General features: G+C 49.2%; 2 protein-coding genes across 2 annotated transcripts in view; one reads left to right on the forward strand and one right to left on the reverse strand.

Annotated features, from left to right (window-relative positions):
* Positions 1–20,148, reverse strand: part of LOC147091821 (uncharacterized) — a 171,515-nt gene that overhangs the window by 57,699 nt on the left and 93,668 nt on the right. The window lies entirely within an intron of this gene.
* On the forward strand, positions 1,588–18,265 carry LOC147091822 (uncharacterized). Its single transcript, XM_085976873.1, has 2 exons — positions 1,588–1,653; positions 17,077–18,265. The coding sequence occupies exon 2, from the start codon at positions 17,183–17,185 to the stop codon at positions 18,134–18,136; it is 954 nt and encodes a 317-aa protein (XP_085832999.1). The 5' UTR covers positions 1,588–1,653; positions 17,077–17,182; the 3' UTR covers positions 18,137–18,265.

Genomic DNA, 20,148 nt, shown 5'->3' on the forward strand with positions numbered 1-20,148 from the left:
ATAGTGTCGAGCTTCTTGAGTGTTGTTGGAGCTGCTCTCATCCAGGCAAGTGGAGAGTATTCCATCACACTCCTGACTTGTGCCTTGTAAATGGTGGAAAGGCTTTGGGGAGTCAGGAGGTGAGACACTTGTCCCAGGATACCCAGCCTCTGACCTTTGGAATTCTCTTCCCAAAGAGAGCTGTGGAGGTTGGGTCATTGAGTGTGTTTAAGGTGGCGATAGACAGATTTTTGAACGATAAGGGAGTCAAGGGTTATGGGGAACGGGCAGGGAAGTAGAGTTGAGGCCAAGATCAGATCAGCCATGATCTTATTGAATGGCAGAGCAGGCTCGAGGGGCCAAATGACCTACTCCTGTTCCTACGTCTTCGTGAAATTGGCTTTTCCCCAATTGAGAACTTTTACTCCTGGTCTAAATGTGTCCTTTTCCAGAACTACCCTAAATTTAACTGAATTATGATTCAAACTGGGTGTCCTTGTGCACCAGTCACTGAAGGTAAGCATGAAGGTGCAGCAGGCGGTTAAGAAGGCAAATGGTATGTTGGCCTTGGTAGCGAGAGGGTTTGAGTACAGGAACAAGGATGTCTTGCTGCAGTTGTACAGGGCCTTGGTGATACCACTCCTTGAGTATTGTGTGCAGTTTTGGTCGCCTTATCTGAGGAAGGATGTTCTTGTCATGGAGGGAGTGCGGTGAAGATTCACCAGACTGATGCCTGGGATGGCAGGAATGACGTATGAGGAGAGATTGGGTCGACTGGGCTTATACTCGCTGGAGTTCAGAAGAATGAGAGGGGATCTCATTGAAACGTATAAAATTCTAACAGCACTACACAGACTAGATGCAGGAAGCATGTTCCCGATGGTCATGGATTCCAGAACCATAGGTCGCATAGAAATATTGAAGATAGGAGCAGGAGTAGGCCATTCGGCCCCTCGAGCCTGCTCTACCATTCAATGAGATCATGGCTGGTCATCCAAATTCAGTACTCTGTCCCTGTCTTCTCCCCATATCCCTTGATCCCTTTAGCCTTAAGAAATATATCTAACTCCTTCTTGAATACATTTAATGAATTGGCCTCAACTGCCTTCTGTGGTAGCGAATTCCACAGGTTCACCACTCTCTGGGTGAAGAAATTCCTCCTCTTCTCTGTCCTAAATGGCTTACCCCTTATCCTTAGACTTAGAGATGAGGAGGAATTACTTCACCCAGAGAGTGGTGAACCTGTGGAATTCTCTACCATAGAAGGCAGCAGAGGCCAATTCATTAAATATTGGGGAGAAAGCAGGGACAGGGTACTGAATTTGGATGATCAGCCATGATCTCATTGAATGGTGGAGCAGTCTCGAGGGGCTGAATGGCCGACTCCTGCTCCTATCTTCTATGTTTCTTCTTTGTTTAATCTGAAGAACACAAGAGCGGGGGAGGGAGTCCCTTTAAATGTGAAGGAGGTGGGTGTCCCTTTAAATGTGGAGGGGGTGGGTGTCCCTTTAAATGTGGAGGGGTGGGTGTCCCTTTAAATGTGGAGGGGGTGGGTGTCCCTTTAAATGTGGCGAGGCGGGGCCGCGCATGCTCATTCGGCCCCTCACCACAACACGGGGCCGCCAGGAACAGACGGGAGGCCGGGCCCGGGGAAGAGGCGGAATCAGCGGCCGGGTAAAGTAAAATGTTGGGGAATCGATTTAAATCGAGGTGAGGGGGGAGCGGAGAGCGGGATTATAAAGTAAAAGTCGAGAAAAACCAAACCTGAGAGTCGGGCGGGCCCAACACGGACAGCGGACGGAGCGGATTGAACCGCGCGCTGTGGCGGAGTGAGCCGGAACAAAGTGATTGTGACTGACGGGAGCGCTGACCAATAGGAAGAGGGCTGAGCTGGGAGGACTGATCTGGGCGGTCTGGTCCTCCAACCAATGGCGGCGTGGCTAGGGGGCGGGACCTTCCTCCCCGGCGCTGAGGCTGGCCGGATTGTGACGTCATCAGAGGAAGAGGCCCATTCAGGTGGATGGAGGCCGGCCCGGCCTGTGACTGACGGGAGCTCTGGCCGATAGGAAGAGGGTGGGCCCGGGTCCTCCAACCAATGGCGGCGCGGCAAGGGGGCGGGCCCTGGGTCTCCAGCTCAGGTGCGCTGGGCCGATTGTGACGCGCTGTCCCCAGGTGAGAGCAGCTCAGTCAGCACAGAGCCTGGGGCTGGAATCTGGGAGAGGGGCTGCAGTCAGCACAGAGCTGGGGCTGGAATCTGGGAGAGGGGCCGCAGGCAGCACAGAGCTGGGGCTGGAATCTGGGAGAGGGGCCGCAGGCAGCACAGAGCTGGGGCTGGAATCTGGGAGAGGGGCCGCAGTCAGCACAGAGCTGGGGCTGGAATCTGGGAGAGGGGCCGCAGTCAGCACAGAGCTGGGGCTGGAATCTGGGAGAGGGGCCGCAGGCAGCACAGAGCTGGGGCTGGAATCTGGGAGAGGGGCCGCAGGCAGCACAGAGCTGGGGCTGGAATCTGGGAGAGGGGCCACAGTCAGCACAGAGCTGGGGCTGGAATCTGGGAGAGGGGCCGCAGGCAGCACAGAGCTGGGGCTGGAATCTGGGAGAGTGGCCGCAGACTGCGGGCCTGGCAAATTTTAAAAATAATAAATTTAAAAAAAGCTTATTTAAAGACAAATTTCCTGCAGTTTCAGAGACCGCCTTTGTCACTGCAATAATTTCTTAAATGTTTAAAAATTAAATGAAATCATCAAAGAGGAAGAGAGTAGCATAAGTGAAGAAAGACTTGCATTTATATAGCGCCATTCACGACCAGCAGATGTCTCAAAGCGCTTTACAGTCAATGAAGTACTTTTTGAAGTGGAGTCACTGTTGTAATGTGGGAAATGTGGCAGCGCACAGCAAGCTGCCACAAACAGCAATGTGATAATGACCAGATAATCTGTTTTTGTTATGTTGGTTGTGGGATTAATATTGGCCAGGACTCCGGGGATAACTTCCCGACTCCTCTTCGAAATAGTGCCATGGGATCTTTTACATTCACCTGAGAGGGCAGACGGGGCCTCGGTTTAACGTCTCATCAGAAAGACGGCCCCTCCGACAGTGCAGCACTCCCTCAGCACTGCACTGGAGTGTCAGCCTAGCTTTATGTGCTCGAGTCTCTGGAGTGGGACTTGAACCCACAACCTTCTGACTCGGGCGAGTGAGCTACCAACTATTTTTTCTATAAATATACTTTATTGAACATTAAGAACATTTACAACATCTTGATAATCAGCTGCCCACTGAGCCACAGCTGACAACGTTGGTCCCTTAGAGGTAGAGACAGGAGAAATTATTATGGGGAATAAGGAAATGGCAGAAACGTTAAAACAAATATTTTGTATCTGTCTTCACAGTAGAAGACACAAAAGCATACCAAAGATGGTGGGGAACCGAGGGTTTAATGAGGGTGAGGAACTTAATGTAAAGTACTGGAGAAACTAATGGGACTAAAAGCCGACAAATCCCCTGGACCTGACGGCCTACATCCTAGGGTTCTAAAAGAGGTGGCTGAAGAGATAGTGGTTTTGATCTTCCAAAATTCACTAGATTCCCGAGATTCTAGAACGGTCCCAGTGGATTGGAAGGTCGCAAATGTAACACCGCTATTCAAGAAAGGAGGGAGAGAAAAAACAGGGAACGACAGGCCAGTTAGCCTGACATCAGTCGTTGGGGAAAATGCTGGAATCCATTGTTACGGAAGTTGTATCAGGGCACTTAGAAAATCATAACATGGGTAGGCTGAGTGAACATGGTTTTATGAAAGGGAAATGGGGTTTGACAAATTTATTAGAGTTATTTGAGGATGTAACTAGCAGGGTAGATAAAGGGGAACCAGTGGATGTAGGGTACTGGGCTGGGTACTGTGCAATGAGAAGGGACTAATCAGTAATCTTGTTGTACGGGGACCCTTGGGTCAGAGCGATCATAACATGATCGATTTCTCACTCGAAATGGAGAGCGAAGAAATTGACTCAGAGACTAAGGTCCTGAATTTAAACAAGGGGAATTATGATGCCATGAGACGGGAACTGAGTAGGTCTGATTGGACAACGTTCCTGGGAGGACTGGAGGTAGATAAACAATGGCAAACATTTAAAGATAGAATGACAAAATTGCAAAAATTGTTTATACCAATCTGGCATAAAAGGAAATCTAAAAAGGTGACTCAACCGTGGATAACAGGGGAAATTAGAGACAGCATAAAATCCAAAGATAAGGCGTATAAAATAGCCAAAAAAAGCGCCAGAGCGGAAGATTGGGAACAGTTTAAGATAGAGCAAAGGAGGGCAAAGGGCATGATCAAGAGGGGCAAAATAGCTTACGAAAACAAGCTGGCGGAAAATATAAAAACTAACTCCAAAAGCTTTTATAAATATATCAAAAGGAAAAGACTGGTGAAAACCAAAGTTGGTCCATTGCAGTCAGATACGGGGGAATATATAATGGGAAATAAGGAAATGGCAGATCAACTAAATGCATACTTTGGGTCAGTCTTTACGAAGGAAGACACAAAAAACCTCCCTGGGATATCGGGAAAAATAGGGACATTGGCAAAGGAGGAACTGACGCAAATCAATATCTCTAAGGATATGGTGTTAAGGAAGCTAAAGGGATTGAAGGTGGACAAATCCCCAGGGCCTGATAACATGCATCCTAGGGTACTGAAGGAGGTGGCCCTAGAGATAGCGGATGCACTAAGGATGATTTTTCAGAATTCATTAGACTCGGGAACAGTGCCGATGGATTGGAGGGTAGCTAACGTTACCCCACTATTCAAAAAGGGGGGTAGGGAAAAAGCAGGTAATTACAGACCTGTAAGCCTTACATCAGTTGTGGGCAAAATGCTGGAGTCCATCATTAAGGATGAAATAGCGGAGCACTTAGCAAATGGGGACAGGATAGGACAGAGTCAACATGGATTTACAAAGGGTAAATCGTGCTTGACTAATCTATTGGAATTTTTTGAGGGAGTAACTGGTAGAATAGATGGGGGAGAGCCAGTAGATGTGGTGTACCTGGACTTCCAAAAGGCCTTCGATAAGGTCCCACATAAAAGATTAGCATGGAAAATTGAGGCTCATGGGATAAAGGGGAAAGTTTTGGCGTGGATAGGGAACTGGCTGTCAGATAGAAAACAGAGAGTTGGAATAAACGGCTCATTTTCTGAATGGCAGGCAGTAACAAGTGGGGTACCACAGGGATCTGTCCTGGGCCCCCAGCTGTTCACAATTTACATTAATGACCTGGATCAGGGAGTCGGATGCAGCATTTCCAAATTTGCAGACGACACTAAACTAGGAGGGGGGGTGGGCTCAGAGGAAGAGACCAGGAAGCTCCAGAGCGATTTGGACAGACTGGGCGATTGGGCGGATAAATGGCAGATGCACTATAATGTGGACAAGTGCGAAGTTATCCACCTTGGGTGCAGGAACGGGAGGGCAAATTATTATTTAAATGGCAATAGATTGGGAGAGGGGGAAGTACAGAGAGACCTGGGTGTTCTTGTACACCAGTCACTGAAGGCGAGCATGCAGGTGCAACAGGCGGTCAAGAAGGCAAACGGTATGCTGGCCTTCATAGCAAAAGGGTTAGAATACAGGAACAGGGATACCTTGCTGCAGCTGTACAGGGCACTGGTGAGACCACACCTCGAGTACTGTGTACAGTTTTGGTCGCCTCATCTGAGGAAGGATGTTCTTGCCATGGAGGGGGTGCAGCGGCGATTCACCAGGCTGATACCAGGAATGGCGGGAATGACCTATGAGGAGAGACTATGTAGTTTAGGGATGTACACACTGGAGTTTAGAAGATTGAGAGGGGACCTCATAGAAGTGTATAAAATTCTGACAGGTCTAGACAGACTGGATGCAGAAGGAATGTTTCCCTTGGCGGGTGAGAACAGAACTAGAGGACATAATTTAAGGATAAGGGCTAAACCATTTAGGACAGAGATGAGGGGGAATTTCTTCACTCAGAGAGTGGTGAACCTGTGGAACTCATTGCCACAGAGGGCAGTGTACGCCAGCTCATTAAATATATTTAAGAGGGAATTAGATATATTTCTACGGGCAAAAGGGGTTAAGGGTTACGGAGAGAAGGCGGGGATGGGATACTGAATTAAAGGATCAGCCATGATCTCATCGAATGGCGGAGCAGGCACGAAGGGCCGAATGGCCTACTCCTGCTCCTATCTTCTATGTATCTATGTATCTAAGTATATTTGGATTTCCAAAAGGCATTCGACAAGGTGCCACATAAAATATTATTACACAAGATTAGGGCTCACGGGGTTGGGGGTAATATAGTAGCATGGATAGAGGATTGGTTAACAGGCAGAAAACAGAGAGTAGGGATAAACGGACCTTTTTCTGGTTGGCGGGCTGTAACTAGTGGGGTGCCGCAAGGATCAGTGTTTGGGCCTCAGCTATTTACAATCTATATTAATGACCTAGATGAAGGGACCGAGTGTAATGTATCCAAGTTTGCTGATGATACAAAGCTAGGTGGGACAGTAAGCTGTGAGGAGAACACACAGAGTCTGCAAAGGGATATAGACAGACTAAGTGAATGGGCAGTAAGGTGGCAGATGGAGTGTAATGTGGGGAAATGTGAGGTTATTCACTTTGGTAGGAAGAATAGAAAAACAATATTTTTTAAATGGTGAGAAACTTTCAAATGTTGATGTTCAGAGAGATTTGGGTGTCCTCATGCAAGAAACACAGAAAGCTAGCATGCAGGTACAGCAAGCAATAAGGAAGGCAAATGGCATGTTGGCGTTTATTGCAAGGGGGTTGGAGTATAAGAGTAAGGAAGTCTTGCTCCAATTGTACAGGGCCTTGGTGAGACCACACCTGGAGTACTGGGCACAGTTTTGGTCTCCTTATCTAAGGAAGGATATACTTGCCTTGGAGGCGGTGCAACGAAGGTTCACTAGATTGATTCCTGGGATGAGGGGGCTGTCCTATGATGAGAGATTGTGTAGAATAGGCTGATACTCTCTGGCGTTTAGAAGAATGAGAGGTGATCTCATTGAAACATACAAGATTCTGAAGGGGATTGACAGGGTAGATGCTGAGAGGTTGTTTCCCCTGGCTGGAGTGTCTAGAACTAGGGGGCACAGTCTCAGGATAAGGGGCCGGCCATTTAAGACTGAGATGAGGAGGAATTTCTTCACTCAGAGGGTTGTGAATCTTTGGAATTCTCTGCCCCAGAGGGCTGTGAATGCTGAGTCTTTGAGTATATTCAAGGCTGAGACAGATAGATTGTGGACTCTAGGGGAATCGAGGGATATGGAGATCGATGATCAGCCATGATCTTATTGAATGGCGGAGCAGGCTCGAGGGGCCATATGGCCTACTCCTGCTCCTATTTCTTATGGACTTTCAAAAGGCATTTGATAAAGTACCACACAAGAGACGTACTCGGAAAATAGAAGCACAGGGAATTAAAGGGCTGATGGTAATTTGTGTATATAATTGGCTGAGGGATAGGAGACAGTGAGCAGTGCTGAGGGATGTTATTCTGACTGGAGGGAAGTATGCAGTGGGTTCCCCCAGGGGTCAGGATTAGGACCATTGCTTTTCTTGTTATATATAACTGACCTGGACTTGGGTACAGGTGTATAATTTCAAAGTTTGCAGATGATACAAAACTTGGCAACGTAGTAAATAGTGAGCATAGTAGTAGCAGACTTCAGGAGGACAGAGACAGACTGTGAAATGAGCAGACACAAGGCAGGTGAAATTAAATGAGGACAAGTGTGAAGTGACGCACTTTGGGAGAAACAACAGGGAGAGGCTGTATAATCTAAATGGGACTATTTTGAGGGGGTGCAAGAGCAGAGGGACCTGGGGGTCCATATTCACAAATCTTTGAAAGTGCCACGGCAAGTTGGTGAGGTTTCAGAAAACGTATGGGATACTTGGCTTTGTAAATAGGGCCATTGAATACAAAAACAAGGAAGTTATACTAAACCTTTACAAATCACTAGTGAGAAACATAGGACAGGAGGAGGCCATTCAGCCCCTCGAGCCTGTTCCACCATTCAGTAAGATCATGGCTGATCTTGGGCTCAAAGCCATTTCCCTGCTCGCTCCCCATAACCCTTCACTCCCTTATCTTGCAAAAATGTGTCTATCTCCACCTTAAATGTATTTAATGACCCAGCCTGCACAGCTCTCTGCGGCAGAGAATTCCACAGATTTACGACCCTCTGAGAGAAGAAATTCCTCCTCATCTCCGTTCTAAAAGGGCGACCCTTTCATCTAAATCTGTGCCCCTGCGTTCTAGATTCCCCCATGAGGGGAAACATCCTCTCTGCATCTACCTTGTCGAGCCCCCTCAGTATCTTATATGTTTCAATAAGATCACCTCTCATTCTTCTAAATTCCAATGAGTATAGGCCCAGCCTGCTCAACCTTTCTTCATAAGTTAACCCCTTCATCTCTGGAATCAACCTCGTGAATCGTCTCTGAACTGCCTCCAAGGCAAGTATATCCTTCCTTAAATAAGGAGACCAAAACTGTACGCAGTACTCCAGGTGTGGTCTCACCAATACCCTGTACAGTTGTAGCGGGACTTCCCTGCTTTTATACTACAACCCCCTTGAAATAAAGGCCAACATCCCATTTGCCTTTTTGATTACTTGCTGTACCTGCATGGTAACTTTTTGTGTTTCATACACAAGGACCCCCAGGTGCTGCTGAACTGTAGCATTTTGTAATCTCCATTTAAATAATAATTTGTTTTTTTATTTTTCCAAAGTGTATAACCTCACACTTTCCCACATTATACTCCATCTGCCAAATGTTTGCCCACTCACTTAGCCTGTCTATATCCCTTTGCAGGTTCTTTGAGTCCCCTGCACAACTTGCTTTCCCACCCATCTTTGTATCAGGACAGGAGGAGGCCATTCAGCCCCTCGAGCCTGTTCCGCCATTCAATGTGATCATGGCTGATCTGTGACCTAACTCCATACACCCGCCTTTGGCCCATATCCCTTAATACCTTTGGGTAACAAAAACCGATCAATCTCAGATTGAAAATTAACAATTGATCTCGCATCAATTGCCGTTTGCAGAAGAGAGTTCCAAACTTCTACCATCCTTTGTGTGTAGAAGTGTTTCCTAATTTCACTCCTGAAAGGTCTGGCTCTAATTTTTAGACTATGGCCCCCCAGTCCTAGAATCCCCAACCAGCGGAAATAGTTCCTCTCTATCTACCCTATCTGTTCCCCTTAATATCCTGAAAACTTCGATCAGATCACACCTTAATCTTCTAAATTCCAGGGAATACAACCCTAATTTGTGTAATCTCTCCTCGTAACTTAACCCTTGAAGTCCGGGCATCATTCTGGTAAACCTACGCTGCACTCCCTCCAAGGCCAATATATCCTTCCTAAGGTGTGGTGCCCAGAACTGCTCACAGTGCTCCAGGTGTGGTCTAACCAGGGTGTTGTACAGCTGCAGGGTTTTGGCCTCAGCTGGAGTCTTGTGTACAGTTCTGGGCACCACACTTTAGGAAGGATGTCAAGGCCTTGGAGAGGGTGCAGAGGAGGTTGACCAGGATGGTACCAGGGATGAGGGACTTCAGTTATGTGGAGAGATTGGAGAAGCTGGGATTGTTCCCCTTAGAGCAGAGAAGGTTAAGAGGAGACCTAATAGAGGTGTTCAAAATGATGAGGGGTTTTGATCGAGCAAGTAGGGAGAAACTGTTCACTCTGGCAAGTGGGTCGGTAACCAAAGGTCACAGATTTAAAATAGTTGCTAAAAGAACTAGAGGGAAATGAGGAGAATTGTTTTCACACAGAGGGTTGTTAAGATCTGGAACGCACCATCTGAAAGGATGCTGGAATCAGGTTCCACAGGAACTTTCAAACAGTAATTGGACATGTCCTTGAAGAGGACTAGTTTGCAGAGTTCTGGGGATAAAGCTGGGGTGTGGGACTAAATTGGAAAGCTCTTTCAAAGAGCCGGCACAGACTCGATGGGCCGAATCACCTCCTCCTGTGCTGTTAGATTCTATGATCAGTGTGAACACGCTGGTGTCTCTTAAGGTTCTTAAGCTTTTATTGCTCTTCCCACAAGTCAGAACATTTAAAGGGTCTCTCGTCAGTGTGAACAAGCTGGTGTGAGGAGGGTGGATGACTGAGTGAATCCGTTCCCCCACACAGAGCAGGTGAACGGTCTCTCACCAGTGTATAGGAGCCGATGTCTCTTCAGCTCCCTGGAGCTTTTAAAGCTTTTCCCACAGCCAGAACATTTAAAGGGGTTCTCTCGAGTGTGAACTCGCTGATGGGCCACCAGGTTGGAGGACCGAGCGAATCCCTTCCTACACACGGATCAGGTGAACGGCCTCTCCCCAGCGTGTAGGAGCCGGTGTCTCTTCAGCTCCCCAGGGCTTTTTTAGCTTTTCCCACAAGTCAGAACATTTAAAGGGTCTCATCAGTGTGAACTCGCTGGTGTGTCTGCAGGGTGGATAACTGAGTGAATCCCTTCCCACACACGAAGCAGGTGAACGGCCTCTCCCCAGTGTGAACTCACTGGTGTTGCTTGAGCTCCTGGGGGATTTTAAAGCTCTTCCCACAGTGAGAACATTTAAATGGCCTTTCATCAGTGTGAACAAGCTGGTGTGTCAGCAGGGTGGAGGACTGCAAGAATCCCTTCCCACACACGGAGCAGGTGAATGGCCTCTCCACAGTGTGGAGGCACTGGTGTCCCTTCAGATCCCCGGGGCTTTTAAAGCTCTTCCCACAGTCAGAACATGTAAATGGCCTCTCATCAGTGTGAACAAGCTGGTGTCCCTTCAGATCCTGGGGCTTTTAAAGCTCTTCCCACAGTCAGGACATTGAAATGGTCTCTCCCCAGTGTGAACTCGCTGGTGTGTTTGCAGGTGGGATGAACAAACAAATCCCTTTCCACACACGGAGTAGGTGAATGGACTGTCCCTGGTGTGACTGCGCCGTTGAACTTCCAATGCAGACGGGGAACTGACTCCCTTCCCACCGTCCCCACCTAAACCCGGTTTCTCCCCGGTGTGACGGTGCATGTGTCTCACCAGGTCAGGCGATTGGCTGAATCCGTGTCTACACACTGAACACGTGCGGTTTGTCATCGCTGCTTTCTCCTTCCATGTGCAAAGGCCGATGATATTCATGTCCTGATGAATCGAGCGACTCTGTCAGATTTTGACGTGATGTTTCGTCTGAGCTTCCCGCCTGTAACTGCTCCACTTCTATAACCCTGTAAATCGAGTTCAGAAAAGGATCAGAGGCAAACCGTTGTTTAATTTTCCCCTTTCCGAACCTAGGGGCAGTGAAGCTGATTTTCAGGCCCCAGCTGCTGCACAGGTTGGTTGAAAGGATCAGCAGTAATGGCGGCTGTAATACCCACAAGCCCCCGGCGCTGCAGAAAGCGCTCTGTTGACTCTGAGTCCCGCGCATGTGCTCATGGCCCCCACGCTCTCCCTCCTGCTCTACAATCACCCGTCCCGATCGGTCCGCAATGCGCATGCTCAGCGCACAAAACCCCGTGGTTGGAACATCGGGCGCGCTTACGAAGCCACAACATCTGGTACATGTGAGCGGCTCAGGTGGGGGCGAGTCAGTGTTTCGCCTCAACCGTCAGGGAGGTGCGCATGCGCAGGACGACCCAACATTCTTCCTGTCAGCAATCACTCCCTCGTTTCTTTAACAAAAACAGAAAATGCTGGAAATACTCAGCAGGTCAGGCAGCATCTGTGGAGAGAGAAACAGAGTTAACGTTTCAGGTCGATGACCTTTCGTCAGAACTGCTTGTTCTTTAGTGTCAGCCAGTGGCTCAGTGGGTAGCACTCTCGCCTCTGAGTCAGAAAGTTGTGGGTTCAAGTCCCACTCCAGAGACTTGAGCGCAAAAAATCCAGGCTGACACTCCAGTGCAGTGCTGAGGGAGTGCGGCACTGTCGGAGGTGCTGTTTTTTGGAGGAGACGTTAAACCGAGGCCCCATCTGCTCTCTCAGGTGGACGTCAATGTTCCTATGGCACTATTTGAATAAGAGCAGGGGAGTTACACCTGGTGTCCTAGCCAATGTGTTTATCCCTCAATCAACATAACAAAAAACATAGATTATCTGGTCATTATCAGATTGCTGTTTGTGGGAGCTTGCTGTGCGCTAATTGGCTGCTGCGTTTCCTACATTACAACAGTGACTCTACTTCATTGGCTGTAAAGCGCTTTGGGACGTCCAGTGGTGGTGAAAGGCGCTATAGAAATGCAAGTCTTTCTTACGTCATTGGTCTCACCAGCGCCCTCTTCTGGCTGATTGACAGCCGAGCATCCGCGCATGCGCACACGGGGCGGCGGTTTGGGCCGAGTCCGGCACAGCGACCCCTCCCGGTCACGAAGGGCAACAACCACGCATGCCCAGAGGACACCAACCCCCCTCACCCACACGGAGCTGCGCCTGCGCACTCGGATCCTGCCGGACGGAGTCGGCGCGGGCCATTCCGGGGAAAGGCCTTGGTGTCGGTTCCAGAGTCGCGATCGATGACGCAAAGTGAGTTTTCTCCGCTCCGATTGGGTGGAGAATTGCGCGGGGTGGGGGGGGTGGATCGGGAGAGAATAAAGAGAAATAGAAAAACCTGAGTCGGCAAGGCCCCGGAACGAGCGGCGGCAGTTGGACGGCGCACGTGATCTCCTCGGGGACACATGACTTGGGCTCGCGGCCTGATTGACGGGAGCTTCCGACCAATAGGGAGCGAGCGGGCGGGGCGGGGCTGGAGGAGCGAGCCGGGGGCGGGTCCTCCAACCAATTGGGGAGCCCGAGGGGCGGGACTAGCGCCGGCTGATTGTCTGATCCGCAGGGCAGCGAGTTTTTCCAGTCCCTTGTTCAGGGCCCGGGGCCAGGGGAGGCTGTGGGCCTTTATTCCCCTCATTGGACACAAGGCTCTTTGGCCCACAACACACTGGCTCAGGTTTTAATAGAAACTTTTTAAAATTCATCAATAAAAGCAGATAAACCCTATGCTTCTGTGGAACAAACTTTCTAATATTTTATAGAATCATAGAATGGTTACAGCACAGAAGGAGGCCATTCAGCCTGTCGAGTCCGTGCCAGCTCTCTGCAAGACCACTTCAGCTAGTCCCACTCCCTGCCCTTTCCCCGTAACCCTGCAAATGTCTTTACTTCAGGCACTTATCCAATTCCCTTTTGAAAGCTGTGATTGAATCTGCCTCCACCACCCTTTTAGGCAGTGCATTCCAGATCCTAACCACTCGCTGCGTAAAAAAGTTTTTCCTTATGTCGCCTTTGGTTCTTCTGCCAATCACCTTAAATCTGTGTCCTCTGGTTCTCAACCCTTCCGCCAATGGGAACAGTTTCTCTCTCTCTACTCTCTCCTGACCCCTCGTGATTTTGAACACCTCTATCAAATCTCCTCTCAATCTTCTCTGCTCTAAGGAGAACAACCCCAGCTTCTCCAGTCTATCCACGTAACTGAAGTCCCTCATCCCTGGAACCATTCTTGTAAATCTTTTCTGCACCCTCTCTGAGGCCTTCACATCCTTCATAAAGTGCGGGGCCCAGAATTGGACACAATACTCCAGTTGAGGCCGAACCAGTGTTTTATAAAGGTTCATCATAACCTCCTTGCTTTTGGACTCTATGCCTCTATTTATTAAGCCCAGGATCCCGTATGCAGTTTTAACTGCTTTCTCAACCTGCCCTGCCACCTTCAATGATTTGTGCACACATACCCCCAGGTCTCTCTGTTCATGCACACATTTTAATCTTATACCCTTTAGTTTATATTGCCTCTCCTCGTTCTTCCTACCAAAATATATCAGTTTGCACTTTTCTGCGTTAAATTTCATCTCCCACGTGTCTGCCCATTCCACCAGCCTGTCTATGTCCTCTTGAAGTCTATCACTATCCTCCTCACTGTTCCCTATACTTCCAAGTTTTGTGTTATCTGCATATTTTGAAATTGTGCACTGTACACCCAAGTCTAAGTCATTAATATATATCAAGAAAAGCAGTGGTCCTAGTACCGACCCCTGGGGAATACCACTGTGTACCTTCCTCCTTTCCGAAAAACAACCGTTCACCACTGCTCTCTGTTTCCTGTCACTTTGCCAATTTCATATCCATGCTGCCACTGTCCCTTTTATTCCATGGCCTTCAACTTTGCTGGCAAGCCTATTATGTGGCTCTTTGTCGAACGCCTTTTGGAAATCCATGTACACCACATTAACCACATTGCCCTCATTAACCATTTCTGTTACCTCATCAAAAACTCAATCAGAATCAGAGCGGCCGGGCCCGGTGGACGTGCGGCCAGGGCTCCGGCACCAGGAATCCCAGGGTGCAGCACCTCCCCCATCCGAGCCGCCGCTTCCCGGTTTCTTCAGCCAGTTCCACTGAGTCCGACTCAGGAAAAAGAACAGGAGCCAGGCACCCAGAATGGCCCGCGGCCCCGGGGAGCATACGCACTCTCAGCGGGTAAATAAGCACGTTGGATAGAGCGGTTTCTGGGGCGTGGTGAATTGTGGGTGCTGCGGCCGCCATTATTCAGCGGCTGTGGGGAAGAGTTTTATTGCAGGCTGACGGAAGGTAGGTCCCTGGCCGCCTGTGTAGGTCTTTTTGTTGCTTCATTGTTGAGGATGTAACTAGTAAAATAGATAAGGGAGAACCAGTGGATGTTGTGTATTTGGACTTTCAGAAGGCTTTCGATAAGGTCCCGCATAAGAGATTAGTGTGTAAAGTTAAGGCACCTGGGATTGGGGGCAAGGTATTGGCTTGGATAGAGAACTGGTTGGCAGACAGAAAGCAAAGAGTTGGAATAAACGGGTCTTTTTCCGAATGGCAGGCAGTGACTAGTGGGGTACCGCAGGGATCGGTCCTTGGACCCCAGCTATTCACAATATATATTAATGATCTAGACAAGGGAACTAGATGTAATGTCTCCAAATTTGCAGACGACACAAAGCTGGGTGGGCGTGTGTGCTGTGAGGAGGATGCCGAGAAACTACAGGATGATTTGGACAGGTTGTGTGATTGGGCAGAAGCATGGCAGATGCAATATAACATGGATAAATGTGAGGTAATCCATTTTGGTGGCAAAAACAGGAAGGCAGATTATTATCTGAATGGCAATAGATTGGGAGAAGGGGAAGTGCAACAAGACCTGGGTGTCCTTGTGCACCAGTCGCTGAAGATAAGCATGCAGGTACAGCAGGTGGTTAAGAAGGCAAATGGTATGTTGGCCTTCGTAGCGAGAGGGTTTGAGTACAGGAACAAGGATGCCTTGCTGCAGTTGTACAGGGCCTTGGTGAGACCACATCTTGAGTATGGTGTGCAGTTTTGGTTGCCTTATCTGAGGAAGGATGTTCTTGCCATGGAAGGAGTTCAATGAAGATTCACCAGGCTGATACCTGGGATGGCAGGAATGATGTATGAGGAGAGATTGGGACGATTGGGCTTGTACTCGCTGGAGTTTAGAAGAATGAGAGGGGATCTCATTGAAACTTATAAAATTCTGACAGGACTGGACAGACTAGATGCAGGAAGGATGTTCCTGATGGTCGGGGAGTCCAGAACCAGGGGTCACAGTCTAAGGTTACGGGGTAAGCCATTTAGGACAGAAATGAGGAGGAATTTCTTCACCCAGAGTGTGGTGAACCTGTGGAATTCTCTACCACAGAAGGCAGTAGAGGCCAATACATTAAATAGATTCAAGAAGGAGTTGGATATATTTCTTAAAGTTAAAGGGATCAAGGGGTATGGGGAGAAAGCAGGGACCGGGGACTGAATTTGGATGATCAGCCATGATCGCATTGAATGGCGGAGCAGACTCGAGGGGCCGAATAGCCTACTCCTCCTATCTTCTATGTTTCTATGTTTCTATGTTTCAGTTTGAGATGGAGGAGAAGCTGCTGGGTTTAACCCCCAGTACTTCTGAGCCCAGGAGGACCCAACAATTTCCAATGTGAGACTGTCAAGGGAGGTGGATTCTAGGGGCGATTAGGTTGTTACACAGACACTGTCCGTGCAATGTAAAAGAGTATTGTTTTAGGAACAAGTATTTCTGTACAGGCTTTTAATCCAGTTTACATCTACAGATTTGTTTTAATTCATTCTTGGGATGTGGGTGTAGCTAGCAAGAGCAGCAAGTACAGGAAACTTTCTGGTATCCGGCACTGACGGGACCGAGCTGGTGCCGGTCGATCAACACTGCCGGAGAAACGAGCGCTTTTGTTAAAAGATACGGAGCTTCTGCGCTCCGTCTGAAGCAACAAACCCTGTTGCTTAGCAACAGCTTCACAATAGTCAGCGCAGCTTGCAAGCGTCTCTGTAGCTAATCAACAGCTTCAGCTAGACGCTTGCAGAGCCACAAATGGAGAAAAAAAGCAGCTAAAAGTAAAAAAAAAAGTTATCTGAACCGACTCCTGAATTTTGCCGGTGGATAGAGCATTCCGGATATTTCACCTCCGTTTAAACGAAAGTTTCCTGTATTGCCAATCCCCAGTTTCCCGTTGAGAAGGGGGTGGTGAGTCGCCTTCTTGAACTACTGCAGTCCGTGTGGTGAAGGTATTCCCACAATGTTGTTCGGTAAGGAGTTCCAGGATTATGACCCAGCAACGATGAATATATCTGAGTCAGGATGATGTGTGACTTGGAGGGGAACTTGGAGGTGATGGTGCTCCCATACAACAGCTGCCCTTGTCCTTCTAGGTGGTGGAGGTCGCGGGTTTGGGATGTTCTATCAAAGTTCTGGTCGAGTTGCAGATGTATAAAGTTCCTTTCCTTCGCCCACTCCCCCTCCCACACCCACCTCTCTCTCTCTCTCTCTCTCTCCTCCCATAGAGGCCAGAGTCTTGTGTAGGCCCAGACCAGGTGGCGGATTCCCTTCCCTGAAGGACATTAATGAACCAGTTGGGTTTTTATGACAATCCGGCAGCTTTCATGGTCACTTTTTTCTAGTGCCGGCCCCACAAATGACCAGATTCACTGAGCTCAATTTCACAACCTGCCTTTGTTTTCTTGTGGGTTGTCTCTCAAGCTCCCTGTTTTAAATTAATTTTACAGGGCACTGGAAGGGGAGGATTTGCAGACAGGAAACTCAAACCAAACATCACGTCAAGATCTGACCGTCACTGGACTCATCGGATCTGAATATCATCGGCCTCTGAACATGGAAGCAAAAAGCACCGTTCACAGCGGGGAGAAACCGTACACGTGTTCTGTGTGTGGACGAGGCTTCAGCCAACCCTTTGGCCTATCGAGACACAAGCGCATTCACACCGGGGAGAGGCCGTTCACCTGCTCCGAGTGTGGGACGGGTTTCACTCAGTCATCCCACCTCCTGACACACCAGCGCACTCACACCGGGGAGAGGCCATTCACCTGCTCTGAGTGTGGGAAGGGATTCACTCAGTCATCCAACCTGCTGATACACCAGCATGTTCACACCGGGGAGAGGCCGTTCACCTGCTCTGAGTGTGGGAAGGGATTCACTCATTCATCCAACCTGCTGATACACCAGCGAGTTCACACTAATGAGAGACCTTTTAACTGCTCGGACTGTGGGAATTGCTTTAAAGGTTCCAGGGAACTGATGCGCCATCAACGTGTTCACACTGACGAGAGACCGTTCAGGTGCTCGCATTGCGGGACTGGGTTCAGGCGATCATCTGAGCTCACTATACACCAGCGCACTCACACTGGGGAGAGGCCATTCACCTGCTCCATGTGTGGGAAGGGATTCACTCGTTCATCCACCCTGCTGATACACCAGCGAGTTCACACTGGGGAGAGGCCGTTCACCTGCCCTGAGTGTGGGAAGGGATTCACTCAGTCATCCCACCTCCTGACACACCAGCGCACTCACACCGGGGAGAGGCCATTCACCTGCTCTGAGTGTGGGAAGTTATTCACTGATTCATCCAATCTGCTGACACACCAGCGAGTTCACACTGGGGAGAGGCAGTTCACCTGCATTCAGTGTGGGAAGGGATTTACTCGCTCGTCCAACCTGCTGACACATCAGCGCGTTCACACCGGGGAGAGGCCATTCACCTGCTCCGTGTGTAGGAAGGGATTCACTAGCTCATCCCACCTCCTGACACACCAGCGAGTTCACAAGTGACTGCAGGGGGTGGATTCTGTTGTTGCTGCTGTTAATCACATCCAGGACTGAACCATGTTCATTCTGACCAGGTGGGGATTGTTTCTGCTGATGTTAATAACTCCGGGAATTGGGCTGGTGTTTAATATTCTGGATAGATGTCAAATAAATCAACTTTGTTTTAAACACATTGTTGTAGATTTTTGTCTTTCCCACCTGAGTGTTTAGCATCACCTGGCTGGAGCTCAGAAAGGACAATCTGGGGGAGGATCGTACGGTGGGAACAGAACTCCAGCCTGGACACAGTCCTTCAGGGCCACACTGAGAGGGGCAAACGGCACTTTGGTCTTTCTTGTCTCTCTTCACTGACAGCAAAGTTGCCGTGCGGGTTAATCTCAAGGCGTGTGAGAAACGTGTCCCAGCCGCTCTCTGCCATGGGTCAGAGCTCCTAGACACGGAACAGAAGGCTCCTTTCGGAATGTACCCCAGTACTTTTTATTAATGGCCTTATTAACCTGTGTTGCTACGTTTAGTGATTTGTGTATCTGTGTCCCAGGATCCCTCTGCTCCTCCAGCCCATTTAGACTCTTAGGGGGAAATTCGGTGGCGCCCCCTTTGGGTCGCTAACGTCACCGGGGCTAATTTTAGCACCCCAAAAAAGTTAGCGCCCCTGCGCATTAAATTCAGCGGTAGCGCCCCAAGCAGGAGGCAGGGTGCTACTGGAAGCGCTCTCCTCCGTCTTGAGGCGCTACCAGTGAATTTCACGGCTCTTCGTGTAACAGCGCCACGCCCGTCGGCACAAAGCACTATGTCATAGCAGACCTCCCTCCCTGATTAAAGGGGAGGGGCCTAGCACTGTGCACACTGGGGCCCTGCTGGACCACCGGGGAGTGGGGTGTCGGATGAAGAGGAGCGCCGGGCTGTGCGATCGCGGCCGACACCCCGAAGAAGAAAGGGGAAGGGGGCAGGTGCTGGCAGTCGGCCAAAATAAAAAGTTACCGCCCGACACCTGCCCTTTAAGTGGTGTTGCCGCGGCTGCAGAAACGACCCCTGACCCTGTCGGTCATATCGTCCGGCGGTAGGTCAGGGGTCGCAACCCAAGGTTGCAGCCGGGGTGCTGCGCGTGGCGATGACGTCATTGCCGGTGGTGCAGTGCCGCGGGGAGCTACCGACTACCTCTGCCGCTAACCTCCCGCTGAATATCGCGGGAGGCACAAAGCAACCCAATTTCACCCCTTGTCCAAGTAGTGAGTGGCCTCCTTATTCTTCCCACCAAAACACACCACCTCACACTGATCTACAGTGAAATTCATTAACGCACCACCTCACACTGATCTACAGTGAAATTCATTAGCACACCACCTCACACTGATCTCTAGTAAAATTCAATAACACACCACCTCACACTGATCTACAGTGAAATTCATTTGCCAATTGCACGCCCATTCTGAAATTTATTAATGTCTTCTTGCATTTTGTCTTCCTCAGTATTAACTCTACCTCCCAATTTGGTGTTATCGACAAACTTTGAAATTGTTCTTCTGATTCACAAGTCCAAATCATTTATGTAAATGGTGAACAATAGTGATCCCAGTGCCGATCGCTGTGGAACACCACTTCCCACCTTTTGCCAGTCTGAGTAGCTACTCTTAACCCCTACTCTCTGTTTTCTGTTTTGTGACCAGCTTGCTATCCATAACAGTATGTAAGATCGACAAGATGACCCAGTTCAGGCCGTGTGGAGGGAAGGGCCAGGCAGCAGAATGGATGGAAAGATGGCTACAAAACAGAAATCAGAGAGTTGGAGTTAAGGGAAGTTTGTTGCGATCTTTCCATCCATTCTGCTGCCTGGCCCTTGACTCCACACGGCCTGACCATGGTCATCTTGTAGACCGTACATACTGCAGACACAGTGCACCAGTGGTGGAGGGGGTGGATATTGAGTCCTGTGGCAGGGGCGCTGATGAAGTGCATTTCTCTGTCCGTGAGTTTTGAGACATCGCTAGTTGCGTTTTTCACCTCTTTCCACCTTT

This window comes from Somniosus microcephalus, unplaced genomic scaffold, assembly GCF_052327205.1.
Source record: "Somniosus microcephalus isolate GS21.2 unplaced genomic scaffold, FLI_Smic_1.0 unresolved_chr3, whole genome shotgun sequence".
Taxonomy (NCBI): Eukaryota; Metazoa; Chordata; class Chondrichthyes; order Squaliformes; family Somniosidae; genus Somniosus; species Somniosus microcephalus.